The sequence below is a fragment of the Neolamprologus multifasciatus genome, chromosome 12 (genome assembly GCF_963576455.1).
Source record: "Neolamprologus multifasciatus chromosome 12, fNeoMul1.2, whole genome shotgun sequence".
Classification (NCBI taxonomy): Eukaryota; Metazoa; Chordata; class Actinopteri; order Cichliformes; family Cichlidae; genus Neolamprologus; species Neolamprologus multifasciatus.
This window is the reverse complement of record NC_140450.1, coordinates 8,816,848-8,835,131: the sequence shown is the minus strand read 5'-3', so window position 1 is coordinate 8,835,131 and position 18,284 is coordinate 8,816,848. Positions and strand designations below refer to the sequence as shown.

The 18,284-nt window shown below is 43.3% G+C and overlaps 2 protein-coding genes across 2 annotated transcripts in view; both read right to left on the bottom strand.

Moving 5' to 3' along the window:
- LOC146506391 (UDP-glucuronosyltransferase 2A2-like) overlaps positions 1 to 18,284 on the bottom strand; it is a 58,230-nt gene that overhangs the window by 1,338 nt on the left and 38,608 nt on the right. Inside the window, exons 2-6 of the mRNA XM_085178862.1 lie at positions 9,119 to 9,871; positions 2,840 to 2,988; positions 2,564 to 2,695; positions 704 to 791; positions 123 to 345 (exon numbers count right to left, since the gene is read on the bottom strand). Of these exons, the coding sequence (XP_085034988.1) occupies positions 123 to 345; positions 704 to 791; positions 2,564 to 2,695; positions 2,840 to 2,988; positions 9,119 to 9,830 (1,304 nt within the window). The 5' untranslated portion in view covers positions 9,831 to 9,871. The remainder of the gene's footprint in view (positions 1 to 122; positions 346 to 703; positions 792 to 2,563; positions 2,696 to 2,839; positions 2,989 to 9,118; positions 9,872 to 18,284) is intronic.
- On the bottom strand, positions 6,780 to 8,392 carry LOC146506393 (uncharacterized). The gene has a single exon (XM_085178863.1). It carries the CDS (start codon positions 8,332 to 8,334, stop codon positions 6,781 to 6,783), a length of 1,554 nt encoding a protein of 517 aa, XP_085034989.1. The 5' UTR covers positions 8,335 to 8,392; the 3' UTR covers position 6,780.

Genomic DNA, 18,284 nt, shown 5'->3' with positions numbered 1-18,284 from the left:
TCAAGGAAAAATGGTTTAAGGTAGATTCTTCATGTTTCATACTCTGAGCCTGCTCCATTTTTTTCCTTTTAAAGCCACTTTTCAGTGCCTAATTTAAAGTGCAGATAGTTCAGAGAACTCACAATTTGTCATTAATGATGACTGTGTTGACAGCATCTCTTAGGTCCTCAGCTGTCATGATGTTCAAATTGAGAATAACTGCAGTTCCTTTTTCCTTCATGTGGATCATGTTGTCTGGCTGGTCACCGAACACGGGTATGCCCACCATGGGAACTCCGTGGTAGATGGCTTCATAAATCCCATTTGTGCCTCCGTGAGTGATGAAAGCTCTAGTTTTAGGGTGACCTAACACATGCCAAATAACCGTGTGACATTGAAAGTTAGTTTTTCACATGTGAAAAAAAGGAGAATTTCAAGAACCTGGAACAAGTGCTTTGAGCCAAGATTGATTTGCACGTTCTAATACCTCTGTGCATTCAACTAATCTTTAGTGCAACCTCTTGGAGAAAAAGAACTAGCCAGGGTAGATTTGCACAGGGTGCAATATGTAATCAAGATCACATCTGCTAGAAAAGTATAATTGATCAAATTTCCTTTTGTTAATAAACAGAATGCTCACAACCTGCATTTAATGTTGAATGCATGTTTAATTTATGTCATTGCAGATTTAAGAAAGTCTGTGTTTGGTACCAAGTTTACGTACCCAGGAGGTCATTCTGAGGGATCCAGTCATATATTCTAGTGTTGGCACTCAAGGTTTCTGGTTTTTCTCCTTTGTACCTCCACAGCACCTGTAAAAGTAACATTTCTTACTTTACATTTTTTCTTTTGTAGTATACTCACAGCCCAGTATATTTAAGTAATATATCACAACGTATTATAGAAAAACTAGAGAATGCATTTCCTGAAGAAAATGCAGTGTGAATGCTGATAGTTGAAGCTTTGAGCTGGATTGTGATGATTCCTGAATGTTAAGTTAAAAATGTTGAATGAGCTGAAGAAGAGAATTTTTCACCTGAAAATAAGTGCTAAACAGTTGAAAGCTGACACAGAAGAAGTTTCAAAATTGAAAGGTAGCTCAACATGTTTAAATACACATTAGAAAAAGCTGAGTAATGACAAAAGAAAATTTAGAGTCAGAAAACATCTGAATGAATATTGAAATCTGATATTCTTTAAATGACTTGGAAGTACATATGTGAAATGTCAAAAAAAACTGAATCAGAACAAATCTAGATGAGTGTTGACAGCTTATATTCCTTAAAAAGTAGAAGAGTGGAATTATGTATTTTAAATGTCTAAAATCAAGAAACACAAATGGGAAAAAATGTTTCTGCATCTGTGCACATATCTGTCTCTGTGTTTGTGTGTGTCTGTGTGTGTTTATGCACGTGTGTGTCAAAGTAATAACAGAGATATTAAATTAGGTTAGATGAGTTTAATTGTGGGTGAATCCACTACAGACAGGTAAATAGTTTCATGTCTGATCATCCAGTCAGAAAAGATGATTCTAAACTAGATCAACTGACTCCAACTGCCCAGATTTGAACCACCTGTCTGCTATAAAGAAATCCTCCAATGAACAACAAGCTTGAATTTAACAGGTCAATCAGAATGCTCTATCCAGTTGACCTGCACTAACTACTGGAATACTATTACTCTATAGCAAAACCAAGTCAAATCTCCCTGTCCGCACCTGTTGAAAAACTGCTTCTAAATCCAAAACCGTAACTCCTATCAAAAAGACCCTTTGAACCGTGAGGACATGTCTACACAACAGTGTGTTTTTATGTTCCTGGTGTCAAAAATGGGTTCACAGGAGCAATTTAAAAAGTGGGGTCATTCCTGCTGTTGATACAAATTTCTGACAGACTGATTAATTTCTTACTTTGGACAGAAAAGCCCACAAATAGTAACTGAAAGTCGCTGCAGTAAAGGCCTGGCAGAGCATTAAAAAGGAGGTAACCCACTATCTTGTGATTTTCTTGACTTCAAGCTGTCATTGCCAGCAAATGGTTTTCAAACAGGTATTAGAAATTAACATTTTCTTTTCATTTTTATTCAATGTAATTTGTCCAATTACTTTTGAACCCATGAAATGATGGGATTGTGTTTTCTTTTTTTTCTTTTTTTAATGCTTTAGTTCCACACATTTTCATGCAATGTATTTGCATTAAAGCTGAAAGTCTGCACTACAATGGCATCCAAGTTATATCATTTAAAATTACAAAAGCCAAATTAGAAAAAAGATGTCTCTGTCCAAATATTAATAGACCTAACTGTATATTGAAGCGTGAGGTTAACTTGTCATTAGAAATCATCAGCTGTTGACAAAGTCAGATTTTTCACACTCTGTATTAGGAAGAACAAACATAAATATTGTGGAAATAACATGGACTCTGGGCACTTGCACGTTGAAATGTCCACAGTCTGCAATGTCACTAAAAAATCTTTCGTTTTGGTAGAGCACTCTGAAACTGGTTATCTAAATCATGAAAAACTACTCCATGCTTTCAGCGTTTGAACAAACTGATTACAGTTGGCACAAACATTATCCTCTGACCTTTTGTGGGATCTGAGCGAGGCCTGAGGCTATCATGTTGGCCTTCTCCTTGGTGACGTTGTTGATCATGGATCCTAAAGTGAAGATCACAATGCCATCATCTCCAGAACTCTGCACAAATTCCTCCAGATCCTGTAACAAGTCAAATATTATCCCACTGCCAGCCAATCAGCTGTTTTCTCATTTTTGTTCAACATTTTGATGGCTTCACTGCTCCTGGCAGGAATATTCTGTGATGTAATGATTAATTAAATGGTAATAGTTGAGTGTCCTTACCTCTGGTAAAGGTTTAGCAGGTCTGCAGTGGATCCCACCAACATATTTGAAGTTTGGGGGGAAAGGACGAGGGAATTCAAAATCCCAGTAGGTTCGGATTAACCAGATGTCTGCTTTACTCATCAACTCACAGGCACTGGTGGGAGTTCCTGTTGCAGTGCAGAAGTAATGGACATCAATGTATCACCAATAGTTTATGAAAGGCATCATATTTTCTTAATTAGATCTGATGGGATATTAAAAAACGTTGGGTTACTTAACGTAATCCCTGGTTCTTTGATAACAGAGTGAGGTGTTTCACTATGGGAATCGCCTCGGCGTGACCAACTACGGAAGCTCCAATGACACCACGTCTGTCTATGACAGACCTGTCGAGCGTGCTCAGGGCTCCGCCCCCTCATACTAACACGGCTGACCAGCTCCTCCTAACTCATTCCAAGCAGATTTCTTTCCGTGCCTAAGCAAGGAGGGAAGTGTTGGTGAAACACCTCACTCTGTTATCAAAGAACCAGGGATTACGTTAAGTAACCCAACGTTCTTTTTCTAACTTCGCTCGGTGTTTCACTATGGGAGATATGGCCCACTCCCAGATTGCGCCAGCTCCCGAAGCTACTCTCCAGTGCTACTCCAGGATCTCAGGTCGAACCTGAGGCACCAGAATCCAGCACTGTCTGAGCCAGGGATGACTGTGCAACATCCATACGATAAAACCGGACAAACGTGTGCGGCGTAGCCCAGCTTGCTGCCGCACAAATATCCTGGACTGATACACCTCTGAACAACGCCCAGGATGTGGCCACACCCCTAGTGGAGTGTGCTCGGAGCCCCGGAGGGGCCTGCAAGCCCTTACAGCTATAAGCCAGAGCTAAGGCCTCTACAATCCAATGAGCTAGCCTCTGGCGTGACATGGGCCTGCCCTTGTGAGGGGAGGCCCAGGAAACAAACAGCTGATCCGACTTCCTGAATCCAGCTGTTCTGTCAACATAAGTCCCCAAGGCCCGGACAGGGCACAAAGTGTTCAGCCTCTGCTCCCTCTCTGAAGAGAATGGAGGGGGGTGAAAAGCTAGGAGCTCTACTGTAGAGCACCTGTATGACGTTTCCAATACTTTAGGGACAAAGGCTGGGTTAGGCCTCAGGAGTGCTTTAGTGAGTCCCGGGGCCAGCTGTAGACAAGAGGGGTGAATAGACAGAGCCTGTAATTCACTAACTCGCTTGGCTGTGGTTAGAGCCAACAGCAGAGTGGTTTTAAGAGAGAGAAACTCCAACCCCACTGCCCCAATAGGCTCAAAGGGGTGGTGGGAGAGGGCGTCTAAAACGACTGACAGATCCCATAAAGGGACCAGTGATCTAGAAACTGGGAGCGTTCGACGTGCCCCTCTCATGAAGCGACATACAAGGGGGTGCTGCCCGGCAGGTTTATCACCAAACCCCACGTGGCAGGCTGAAATAGCTGCTAAATAGACCTTTATAGTGGAAAAAGCCTTCCTTTTGTCCAGCAAGTCTTGAAGAAAGCACAACAGCTCCACCACTGAACACTGAAAAGGGATAATCTGCTTTTCATGGCACCACTCTTCAAAAACACGCCATTTACTGCTGTAAACGGAACGAGTGGAGGAGGCTCTGGCATTCTGAATGGTTTCAATAACCTTCGGAGGCATGCCTGCTGCCTTCAAATTCCACCTTTCACGGGCCAGGCCCAGAGAGCAACCTGGTCTGGATGGGGATGGTATATCTCCCCCCGCGCCTGAGACAGAAGGTCCCTGCGGATGGGGAGTGGCCATGGCTCGTCCACCAGAAGCTGGATGATTTCTGCTATCCAGTGTTTGGATGGCCACCGTGGAGCTATTAAAATCAGTGACAGGCCCTGATCCCTCACTCTGATCAGTGTTGGGGAGATCAGGCTGAGGGGAGGGAAAGCATACAGCAGAGTTTTTGGCCATGGATGGGCCAGCGCATCCACGCCCAGTGGCGCATGTGCGTCTGACAGGGAGAAAAACAGAGGGCACTGTGTGTTTTCTCGCGAGGCGAAGAGATCTACGGCAGCCCGGCCGTATCTCTGCCAAATCTGCTCCACCACCTGTGGGTGAAGCCTCCATTCTCCGAACAGTGGATTTCCTCTGGACAGGAGGTCCGCCCCCCTGTTCAGAATCCCTGGCACGTGAGTTGCCCAAAGGGAGAGGAGCCGAGTGCTGCTCCACATAATTATTTCCCTGGCTAACCTGTGTAGCTGCTGGGAACGGGTGCCGCCCTGGCGGTTGATATAAGCAACTACAGTGGAGTTGTCTGTTTTCACTAAAACATGTTGATCCCGGAGATACGGCAGAAAATGCCGCAAGGCTAGGAGCACCGCGCGGAGCTCCAGCACATTTATGTGATTCAGAGCGAGTCTCTGTGACCAAACGCCATTCACTGCTCTGCCCATCATAGTTGCACCCCAACCTGACAGGGATGCATCTGTGGTCAGGGTCACCCTGGATGATACTGCCCCGAGAGGTACCCCCGCCGCAGATATCGGCGAGGGCACAGCTGCAGAGAAGCGACCCACCGCTGAAAATCTCTCATCATAAGCAGCCCCAAATGTACCACCGATATCACCGAGGCCATGAGGCCGAGGAGGCGGAGACAGAGTCGGAACCGCACGACTTTCCCCAGCTGAAAACGGGAAAGACAGTGAGTGAAGGATGCGATCCTCCGCTCTGAAAGTGCGATACGATAAGAGATGGAGTCTATTCTGAGCCCCAGATACTCTGTAAACTGTGCGGGTTCCAAGTGGCTCTTTTCCAGGTTGATTGTGAACCCAAGCTCCGTGAGGTGATTCACTACCACCTCGGAGTCTTTGATCGCCTGCTCGCGCGATCGTGAGCATATTAGATAATCGTCTATGTAAGAGAATATTCTGATGCCGCTGTTCCTTAACGGAGACAGCGCTGCCTCCACACATTTGCTGAACACCCTTGGAGCTAAGGATAGCCCGAATGGGATAGTTTGAAACTCGTACGCTACGCTCTGATACGCGAACCTGAGATATTTCCTGTGTGGAGGATAAATGGCGATGTGAAAATATGCGTCTGATAGGTCGATTGTAACAAACCAATCGCCTGTGTGAATTGAACGACAAAGCGTCTTGTGTATGAGCATTCTGAACGTGTACTTTCTCAAATGCTTGTTTAACACACGCAGATCCAGAATAGGACGGAGCGACGTTCCGTCCTTTTTGGGGATGAGGAAATAGCGGGAGTAAAAACCCTGCTGAGCTTCTTCGCTCGGAACCGCTCCGATCGCCTGTTTGTGTAACAGGGAGGATATTTCCTCCTCCAGCACATTCGCTGAATCGCGACTGGCCACAGAAGCTAACACCCCGCCGAATCTCGGTGGTTTTGCCGCAAACTGTAGTCTGTAACCCTGGGAAATGGTTGACAAGACCCAGGGATGAACTGCGCATGCGCGCCACCGCTCCAGCCGCGCTGCGAGCGGGCCTTTGAAGACGCGGTAGCGTGACGTCACCCCTGTCTCCCGGAAGGAGTTGGGGCTCTCCCCCTCGGGAAGAGCGTGAGCTACCCCCGCTGGGAACAAAGACAAACTGCAGTGATTTTCTTTTGTTTTTATTTTTAAACTGGGGGGACATTCTGCCCTTGGCAAACTGCCTGGCTGCAGAAATGCACGTTTTATTTCTTTTGTTACCCCCAAATGACAGTGAAGTGTCTGATGACTCTGGGCAGTGCTTGGTGACACAGACAGAGTGCTTAGAAGTGTTTGGTGACACTGCGCCATTTGTCCACAAGTCTGTCCTCCCTGAACTGGAGGAGGAGACTGAGAGGGTACTCCTGGTGAACTGGAAACTTCCGGAGACCCTGAACCTTGGAGTGATTTGGTTACCCCTTCTAACACCTTCCTTCTCTTTGGGGAAGAAAAGAGGGGTGACACAGAATGCTGCAGGTGTGCTAGGCTGACCGCTTCTTTTTCCCTTCTCCGGGGTGTGACGGCTTGTTCTTTGCAGCAACTGCTGCAAAGGAATGCTTGCCCCAAGGTCTTCGGTTCTCTACCTTGGCCTGGTGGGCACCCTGCTGGCCTCCTGCTCCTCTCTGCATTCTGACCCCACTCTGTCTCCCTCTCACAGCTGCCGCTGTTGCTGCAAAGCCAGCTCTTGGCACCTGCTGGGGCTGAGAGTTAGGTTTTCTGGGTAAGCAGAGGTTGAATGCTTCTCCCTCCTGCTTTCTGCGGGTGCTTGTTTCTCTCATTCTCTCCAGGGCTGGGCCAAAGAGACCCTTGGTTGGGTCATAGGCTGCATCCATGACCTCAGCCTTCTGAGCATCACCTAGGCCTGACAGGTTTAGCCACAAGGCTCTCTCACCCGAGACTGCAAGGCCCATAACGCGGCCACACCCTTGGACTGCTCCCCTGGAGGAGCGAAGAATGAGATCATTAACCACGCAGATTTCATCCCAGAGGGCTGGGTTCGGGGAACCCGAGTCAAGCTGACGGCCCATGTCTTCCAGAATTTCTGCCTGATATGCTGATAGCAGTGTGACTGCATTAAGCGAGCATACTGACTGTGCAGCATATTTGTACGTCCTTTGATAAATAGATGCCGTGAGGCGATCTATCTTGTTGGGCAAAGAAATGCTAGAAGAAGCTGAGATTGCCCTGCGGTTAGGGTGAAGGTGATACGCCACTGAAGGCTCCACTGCTGGGCGTTCGGTCAGCCCCAGTTCACCCATCCTCTGGATCTCAAGCTTAGAGCAGCTCTTGGTCGGAAGCTTGCTTTTAAAAGGGCTTGACCAATACCGACCCATTTCCTTCATGCAGGCCGGGACTGCTGGCAGAAGCTGCTTCGATGGCGGCAAGGCTGGTGGGAGCCTCTTGCCATCATACAGGTCGCGTTCTGCCCCTTCGGCATCCTGGGCGGCTGGCCATGGGATGCCTAGCTTGGCAGCAGCTCGTTTGCAGACCTCGTACAAATTGCTGTCCACCAGGGGTGCAACTTCAGCCCCACTCGGTGGCCTGGACTGCTGGGGAGGAAAGGTAGAGTCATCCTCCTGTTCCTCATCCATGTCCTCCAGGTCGAGGAGGTCGGAGTCGGCATCGCCCTCCGCGTCCTCGCCACCCGGCTCGCCCACGTTTTGATCGAGGAGGTCCTCGAACGATGGGGGCATGAGCGGGGACTCTTCTTCCATCATGTCCGCCCAGCTTGTGGAGGCTCGCGGATGACGGATATCGCTCGTAGCAGTAGCCGCCGACAGGCAGGGGTCCTGACTGTTTGTTACTGCTACTCTCAGCCTCCTTTCCAGGACTTTCTCTGGCATCAAAGCACAGTGTGGGCATCCCTGAGGGTCCGCCAGTGAAGCCTGAGCATGCTTGGCACCCATACAGACGATGCACATTGGATGAGGGTCCCTGCCCGAGATGGTGGCACCGCATGATGCGGGGCACGGGCGGGATGCAGCCTCATTAGCCTTCGGCTCCGACCTTTTGGCGGGAGTAGGAGCCGTAGACATGGTTGGCGGAAAGGGGTGAGACTAGGCTACACCAGGCTCGTCTCGACACGTTAGCCCACAAGTAGCTAGGACTAGCAGCGGGTGTTAAATCTGATCTAGTCGCGGCGGGAGTCAGCTCGTCGTGACACGTTAGCTGCACTCCGCTAGCCAATATCGTTAGCAACTTAATGCTAACCAAACCCTAGGTCGACCAACAAGCTAATGCTAGTGAGACGCTAATGTGGTTCGTGGCCTGCTAACAAGTTAATGCTAGCCAGACACTGAACGAACAGCTCGCCGTAACGCGTTAGCCCGAGTCACACAACGTCGGCTACCTCGCTAACTAAAACCAGGAACCGCTGGGACAGCTCGCCTGACGCGACACTGTTCCACAGTGCAACTCTAAGTACACTTCTTTCGAAGGACTTACTCAGCACGATCCAAACTGGAACCGGAAAAACTGCGTTCGGCGACGTACTCCTACACGGGACGCCTGAGAACTGTTAAGCAGCTAATCAAGTTAGCCTGGATGCGCTGAGGGAGCTCAAAGTAGTTTCTCACGTGAAGAAAGCGAGAAATGAGTTAGGAGGAGCTGGTCAGCCGTGTTAGTATGAGGGGGCGGAGCCCTGAGCACGGCTCGACAGGTCTGTCATAGACAGACGTGGTGTCATTGGAGCTTCCGTAGTTGGTCACGCCGAGGCGATTCCCATAGTGAAACACCGAGCGAAGTTAGAAAAAGAACTGTGCTTGTATTATTAGCAGATTTCAAATAGTTTAAGTCAGTGCTTCATGTCTATTTGCTCACCTTTGACATCAGAGTAATATCTGTCTAATATGTTCCAAAAAGTGTGATCAATCATGATGTCTTGGAGAGCGTAGAAGAGAAAGTTCCACACTCTCTCTGAGAAGTCCATCTTATCTGTGAGTTTGCTCATAGCACCGGGAACAAAGGATGGTGGAGCAGGCATCTGACCACAATGCCTCTCCCAGTTAAAAGCTAAGGAGCAGCGAAAGGACAAGACGAGTGGGATCCCCAAAATATCTGCTACTAAGTCACTGCCAGCTTTGATGGGGTCCGCCAAGAGAAGATCGTAATTTCCCTCTTTCAACTTCTTCATGATGACTTCTGATTTCACCACACCGTCCAAATACTGAAAAGAAATCTGAATCTGTGTGTTCACATATTTAACGAGTCTGGTGAAGATCTCCCAGTAGCTCATATAATCCAACTCGTATAAGGTGAATTGGAGGAACTCTTCAAAAACCTCTTTTATAGTCTCCAATGAGAAAGAGGCATTGAAGGGCTCATAGTGAAAGCGGGAGGGTTCATTGGTGTTCATGTACATTGATGAGCTCAGTACAGTTACCTGGTGTCCCCTGTCAACCAGCATCTCCAGAACAGGCTTCATGTTTATCCAGTGGCTGCCATCAGTGTACCACACCAAAATATTTCCTCCATTTGCACTCCATGTCGCACAAAGTACCAGCAGGATGCAGAGAGAGAGACGCAGATCCATGGTGTCTGAATGTCAGCAGGAAAACTACCTGTGGTCTGATTCTTTGGTGAAAGTATATCAGGAAAGATAATTATTAACTGTGCTATCACAATAGGTTAAAGGGTAGTGATAATGATGTGGATGACCCAGGTCTTCTGGGTATTTGTCTGTCTGCCTACGTTTATCCTACCATAAAACAATAAAACAAGTTACGACCTCTCCCATGCTCCGGATGGGATGTAGGTGTGAATGCCAGAACACTCTGGAATGCACACAAAGTCTTTGCAGACTAATAAGGATCAACCCTCTACCAACATGACATTGATTATACAACTCTAAGCATATATGAGTAGATATTTCAAAGCATAAATGACAATAAACAATACAAATCTAACAACATCCACAACACAACAGGATTGTTGTGTGTAGCACTGCTGTATGGCACTTCAGCTCACCTCATTATATACCAGAGATGGCACATACCACTTTTTTATGTCTGATACCGATATCATAAATTTGGATATCTGCCGATATGATATGAATCCGATATAGAGTATTTTTTAATCAATAAAACTGTTTTTTTAATATCTCGCTGCATTTTGTATAAGTTCATACTCAAGTTTTAAATAACAAAACACTAAAGCTATTCTGTTATACCTGTATGCACAAAATACACTGCAGCCAAAATATTTCATAGTTCAGCAATACTGATCAATCTAATAAACTTAAACCTACACCATCCTCCCTATTGTGGTATTTTAAAGAGTACTTACCAGAAATATTAAACAACCTAACTAATAGGGTTGCCGACTCCCAGCAAAAAAATAAAATAAAATAGGGAACTACCCTCCGCCTCGTGATGTTTAATCAACTTTAATTTAATGCACGCGTAAAAAAATAAAATGCATAGAAATCAATTATTTTTTTACAATAATTAAATAGATTCAACATCTTTCTTCAACAGAATTGCAGACTGCACAGATACCTCCCCAAAGGAAAAAGTACTATAGCTTACCAGGGTATATATTAGACTTAATAGTTGCTATATAGAGTAATGGACTTCTATACATTTTACATCAGATTAAAACTTTGGGTGTGTGATTCAGATAATTATTTATTAAAAGCTAGACATTTCGAATGAGAATACGAAGTTTTTCTTTGTACCCCCTTTTCCCTGTTAATGCCCTACCTGCCCTCGATATCCGATATCCCCAGTAATTTAGGTCAGTATCCAATGGATATGTAATATCGGATTGGTCCATCTCTATTATATACTGTACCTTTAACTTTTGTACACGTGCTTTTTTCGCTTCACTCCGCACGCGAGCCTTGTGTCCTGCGCTGAGCAGAGGGGGGAGGGGCGGTAGTTACACTCGCAGTAGCACAGGAACAACAACAACGTCACATTAGAAAGGTATAGTGATCATCCACAACTATTTTCATTTGCGGATGATAAAGGATTCAGAAAGTTTATTCATGCAGGCCCATATGACAGAGAATGTGCATCTTCGTTTTGTTTTCACATTTTAATTTATATTTAATTGTGTTGTGGTTTGCAGTGTTTTGTGTTGTTTCACTTTAAAATTGTTTAAAAGAAAAAGCTGAAAATTTAAATAGTTAAAAGTTAAAATGTAAATAGTTGGTTTTTGTATTATATGATTTATTTATTACATTTTATGTGGAGTGAATAAATAAAAGTATATTTATGGTGGCCCCTTGAGACAAAGCACGTACAAACTCCAAAACACGTAAAACATCCATAGCATGTACAAACTCCGAAGACATCTCTGCACTGAATCATATCTGTTATTAACCTCTGTCTCTCTTCCACAGCATGTCTTTTATCCTGTCTTCCTTCTCTCACACCAATCGGTCACAGCAGATGGCCCCGCCCCTCCCTGAGCCTGGTTCTGCCCAAGGTTTCTTCTTGTTAAAAGGGAGTTTTTCCTTCTCACTGTCGCCAAAGTGCTTGCTCATAGGGGGTCTTATGATTGTTGGGTTTTTTCTGTATCTATGAAGCGCCTTGAGGTGACTTTTGTTGTGATTTGGCGCTATGTAAATAAAATTGAATTGAATTGAATTGAAGCACGTACAAACCCCAAAGCACGTAAAAACCCTAAAACACGTAAAAACTCCAAAACACGTACAAACTCCGAAGCACATACAAAACACAACAGAAGTGATCCAGGATGCTAGGGGCAGTGTTGAGTGTTTGTTACCTAGTGGCTACACAAGCCAGGAAGTACCAACAACCGGATTTGGTGTGTGGTAGTAACAGGTAAATTAACTTTTTTTTAAAAAAATTACTTGAATATATATGAGTGCTTGTGTATAAACACACAAACAATACACACATGCTTTCAATTGTGTAATTTAAGTGATCTAGGTAGCTCTGTTTCGGAAGTTCAGTTAACACTAGAAATGTGTTTTGGAGTTTGTACGTGCTTTGTCTCTAGGGGCCACCACATATATTTATATATAAACATATATAAATAAAACCACATTTTTTTACATTAGTAATTCCTTTTTTGCATAACTAAAGCAACAAAGCAACCTTAAGAGCTGGTTGAGAGCTGAAAGAGCTGGCTATTTTTAGTGAGCCGAACAGAAAGAGCAGGTTCTCTACAAAGAGCCGGAAATCCCATCACTAGTTTGCAAGGAAAACGTTTTTTGCAGTGTTACATCACTCATACTTTGGAGTTATCCAGAGTGACAGTGGTCAACTCAAGTCTGCAAGTTGTATACGACCCCTCATTCATTCTTTGTGCACTACATAAACTATACCAACTCGCTCTGTTGTTACAGAAGTATAGCAGTAGTATTAAAATTGTTCTGTATAATGAGAATTTAGTCAATGCTAAGTTCAAGGTTTAGCCTTTATTTCAAAGATGGCAAAGTTTTGCTTTATGACACAAATGATGAGGATGATGGAATGAAACTAACAAGACCAGTGCAGCTCTACTTAGAGCCTGTGTGACACCTTACTTGTCCAGATTTTCAGGTGTTAGTGAGGAAGGTGTGAAGGGTCACTATGGTTCTCTAAGAGATGTCCTTGTTGAGCTTCATAAATGCTGACACCATTCTGATTGGACACTGCCTGGAAACAGACCTCTGTTTACTCAAGGTGACTTCTTGACTTCCCTTTCCACACATATTTTTGTTTATTTTTATTTTTTATTCCACATTTTACAGTTGCAGTCTAGGCTTTAATGTGCAAATGATTGATATAAAACCATCTGGATATCTTTTTTTTTTTTTTAAACCAGAACCATGGAAGAATATATTATGTCACATCTGAAGATGTTGCTATGCCAGGTACTGAACATACCATTTGAGATGTTTTTTGGGTTTTGTTTGCTACCCTGTTCTTTAAAATTTTATTTTATATTTATGATATATTATTCAACAGGATCCACTGGGAAATATTGCTGGACCCTGCTGTTCCAAAAGTTGATTGATCACACCTACGTTCCAAAAGGTGTGATCAATCACGATTTCGTGGAGAGCGTAGAAGAGAAAGTTCCACACTCTCTCTGAGAAGTCCATCTTATCTGTGAGTTTGCTCATAGCACTGGGAACAAAGGATGGTGGAGCAGGCATCTGACCACAATACCTCTCCCAGTTATTAGCTAAGGAGAAGCGCAAGGAGAAGACGAGTGGGACCCCCAAAATATCTGCTACTAAGTCACTGCCAGGGTAGATGGGGTCGGCCAAGAGAAGGTCATAATTTCCCTCTTTCAACTTCTTCATGACGATTTCTGATTTCACCACACCGTCCAAATACTGGATATTGTACTAAAGGTTTGTCTTTGAAATGTTAATGAATCTGATGTAGATCTCCGAGTAGTTCATATATTCAATCTCGTATATGGAGAATTGGAGGAACTCTTCTAGAAGCTTCTTATAAGCCTCCAATGAGAAAGAGACGTTGGAGGGCTCATAACGAAAGCGGGAGGGTTCATTGGTGTTCATGTACATTGATGAGCTCGGGACCAGTACAGTTACCTGGTGTCCCCTGTCAACCAGCGTCTCTAGAACAAGCTTCATGTTTATCCAGTGGCTGCCATCAGTGTACCACACCAAAATATTTGCTCCATTTGCACTCCATGTCGCACAAAGTACCAGCAGGATGCAGGCAGAGAGATGCAGATCCATGGTGTCTGAATGTCAGCAGGAAAACTACCCGTGGTCTGATTCTTTGGTGAAAGTATATCAGGAAAGATAATTATTAACTCAATATATCCCACTCCCACCCACTCCATGGATGTGTCCGAATTCAGCGACCGCACGCTCCTGAGTACGCATTTTGAGACCTATTACGTCACAGCGAAGTGACGACGGCTGTCCCAATCCGAAGTGTATTTCACTACCCGATCCGTGACAGTGTACTCCAAATGCGTACTCCAAATGGGCCGTCGATTTCCCTAAATTTGAAGTGTGGTCCGGTGTACGTGGTCCCATATATCCCACAATTCATAGCGCGGCGGTGGTCGTGGGTAATTTTGCCAAAAAATACGGCAGACGGCTGAAGCGGAGCGGCTGAAAAGTAAACTTTCGAAAGTAAGTACTGAATATTATGTCACTTATTTATGTGCGAACGTTTAATAATGAGGAACATTAAAACGTAACTGTTGGCCACATGTCGGCAAAGTTATGTGACATTAGTGATGTTTGTACTAACTGGGTTTTAAAGCCTTTACTTTAAAATATACGCCGTTCAGTAGTTGACATTAATCCAACCAGGACAAACTCAGTTGTGTGTGAGGAAGAGGAGGAGGAAGAGGAAGAGCCAGCAGCAGCTGGCAGATGGAGAGAATAGACAGACTGTTCCCTGTTTGTGAAGGACTGCTAGAAAAGTTTAAAATAACTAATTGTCTGTCCTGAATCAGTCTTATTAGGTAATGTTCAAATATTTTTTTTTTATAATTTTAGTGTTTTCAGTGTGGGAGAAAGTACGCAGGGCCTTCAAGTTACACACTATGAAAGGCAGCAACAAGTTTAATATTCAGAAACCTAAAGTATGTATCAGCAGCAGAATGGACCTCAAAATAAATGTTTGTTTCAGTTCTATGAAGCTTGAGTATTTTGGATTAGTAGCACTGCTGTGTTTGTTGTATCATATTGCTGTAATTGTTTATATGCTTTATATATTCTGAGGTAAGTTGATCTATAGTGTTACATCATATTCTATAAGGATGTTATGTGTTTGTATACTTTCTGCCCAGTTTGACCCATTTAGCAGAAGTCAGCCTGTTTAAGGCTCTGATATCTATTCTGTATGACTTAAAGCAGTTATGACATGGTCTGATTTTCTCACCCAATAAAGGAATATTTCATATATCAGTCTACTCTTCATTTTATCAGAAACAGTTATCACAGGTTGTACATTTTCTTTTTACACGTATATGTAAGCACTGAGCCAAATTTAGTAATGCCATCTTAATAAAATAACAGCATTTGTCTATTATATTTAATATATCTATATATACACTGTCAAAGAAACTTGTCTTTGAGTGAAGATTTAAGGTGATAGGAAATATAAAGAACTTCAACTTGAATCTTTACTGAAGCTCAGTATTTGACACAGAGTTCAAGTTCACTGCTGTAATAACTAATAATGGTTAATATAATAATAACTTTAATATTGGCCATATTATATTTACATTACCAAAGTAAGATGACTTTAGTCTCATGAACAACATTAGCTAATTGTTATTTACTAGCTAATTTTACAATGAGTGTTCAGTACAGAAATGAAGCCCAACAATCATGTTTTTACAGTCCCGTGGTCTCAGCCTCAGATACTTATCAAATCAAAGTGATCCCATAAACAAAATGAACTAACAGAAAAACTTTTCTCCTTCATTTCTGTCAAACAATGCTGTATGAAACGTTTTCAGCGGTTAGTATCATAGTTGCTAGGCAACCTGGGCAGCGCAATGGGGGCTAGAGTGTCCCATTTCACAAGCCTTGCACTTTCGGCCTTAGCGGTCTTTGAGTGAGCGGCCCTTGTGGACCGTTAAGGCTGTATACTTTAAGACTGCAGACCCTGAATTGGGATACAGCCCATGTTTAGTTCTGGCATAGCTTGGACCCATGTTTTGGGTCATTATCTTGCTGTAGGATGAACCCCTGACCAAGTAGGCGCATACCAGAGGGTACTACATGGTGCTGCAGAATGCTGTGGTAGCTGTTTTGGTTCTGGGTGCAAAACAGTCCCAGACCTTCACACTTCCTCCTCCATGTTTGACAGTTGATGCCACCACTGTGGAACGATCTTTGCACCTACTCAATGGCGTACAAAGATCCTGTGTGATGAAGCCAAGATTTCAAATCCATTTTCATCAATCCATTATACTTTCTTCCAGTCTTCAGTAGTCCAATTGCGGTGTTTCATGGCCCAGCCAAGCCTCTTCGTCTTATTCTGACATCTTAGCAATGGCTTTCTTGCTGCAACTCGTCCTGTCAAACTTGCAGCTCGAAGTCTTCTCTTCACAGTTGCAATTGAGACTTGCTTACTACGACCATCTGAACCTGTGAGCCGCCTATCAAGCAAGCTTTGAATTGGTGTCCTCTGATTCAGTTGTGGCTTTGGGTATCTCTTGACATCTTGGCTTTCTTTGAAATTTCTCTATAGGAAAGACTTACATTTTTAAGTGTTATGATGGTCTGTCCCTCCTCCATTGTTAATATCCTTTTCTCACCATTTTTGTAGAAACACAGTACTTTCTGCAGCACAAAACTGTTCAGCTGATGCTCACGAGGGTATGGTATCACAGTGTGTTCCAACACTGCTTTTATGCAGACAGGATAGTTGTAACTAATCCAGAAAAGTTGGGACACCTCTAGAAATTAGTAGAACCACCTTTCAAGGCTTGCTTAACCTCCACTGCTGTAGAACAGCTTTAAATTATTAACCCATTTTGTGTTCCCTGAAAAAGGCCTTTTTGTATAATTCTGAAATGTACATTAGTTTTCTGTTTTGGGAAACCTTTTTTTTAACCTTTGGCAGTTCAACACTTACCTTTGTACCATTTCAACCTATTCATTGGATTTGAATTACATAAATTGGAATAAATAGCTGGACAATTGAGGTGTTTCAAAACTTTTGATGGGTAGTGTCCCATATGGAAAAGATATATATAAATCTTATAAAGTTTGTATCTGTCTTGTGTGAAACTTGTATGAAAAGCATACAAGAGTGAAAATAGATATAAGACACCTTGAAAAATTATATAAATGAAACTTGTATGTTTTGGATACTTACTAAAACAATATATGAAAGTAATGAGATAGTGGCCACTTTCATGAGTAAATCATATAAGTTTTTACTATTTCTTTTCCATATGGGGTATTTCAAACACATAGTTGACAGAGACCAACAGATATTGAAAATTCGTCATGGTCTGCTTGTCTTGTAGACCCTGAATTTAATTTGTCATAAGTCACTTTTGGACAAAAGGGTCGAAATGTCATGATACAGTAATCTCACTTTATTTCTCTCTGATGTCCTCTGAAAGTATTTTATTTTTTCCATCTTAATTGTACTATTTGTAATTACCTGAACCAAATTTTTTATCTAAAGCTTTTACCACCAGGTGGCAGCACATTACCGTAAAGTCTAAGTGTAATGTAGCTACCAATCCCTGTCTTGAAGTAGAAATAAAAACTCACTATTTGCTGTGACCTAATTAAGCAAATCACATACAGCAATTGTTTTTGTATGAAAAGTTTCTCACAAAAAGCTACCTTAGCAAACATATATGAACTGGTAGAAACAGCAGTCTCATTAAAAAACAACAACAAACCCTGTATTATTCAAGGATCATTGATTCATTTTATTCTTGAAGAGCTGTGTGCAGTGATGGAAAGCTGCTCCAGTGTTATTTTCTCCTGAACTGAGCATGGTGTTGTTCTGGGAGGATCTAGTGGTGATGACGGGGCCACCATCAAGGTGTTTCATCCACTGTTTGCTGTCCCTTTGACTAGAAGGCCAGTACTTCCTCTGACTCTCCATTATATTTCCTATACCTTTCAGGGCAGAGAGCATGCTACATTGAGTCACTGCACCATTTTATGGCACAAAGTGGTATTACATGAAAGTACTGCTGGGCCCTATTTCAGCTTCAGCTTATATATCCTCTTTAAGTGTTTTGGGCAGTAAGATTCACTGGTTACTTCTCCAGATTTTGTTCATATTCTGTAGCTATAGTTCATGTTGAAAGTTAAACAGAGTAATTTATCAAGTTCGAACCAATAAGAAAAGCTTGAGATATCTTCCTGTTTACTGCAGCTGCTCCACGGGATGGTGGTGGATACATCGGTAGTCTTTCCCCACCCCCCTCACAAACTGACCCTCAACAAGCTCACAGCTGAATACCTCCGAAGGATCATTCAAGAGAGTGGTGGGTTACCACTATGCAAATGGTTTATCTGTTACTATAATATCATTACATTCCAAATAAAGATGACTTA

Bases quoted from the DNA above. Each gene is read 5' to 3' on its own strand.
- LOC146506393 (XM_085178863.1), bottom strand. From the start codon at position 8,334: ATGTCTACGGCTCCTACTCCCGCCAAAAGGTCGGAGCCGAAGGCTAAT.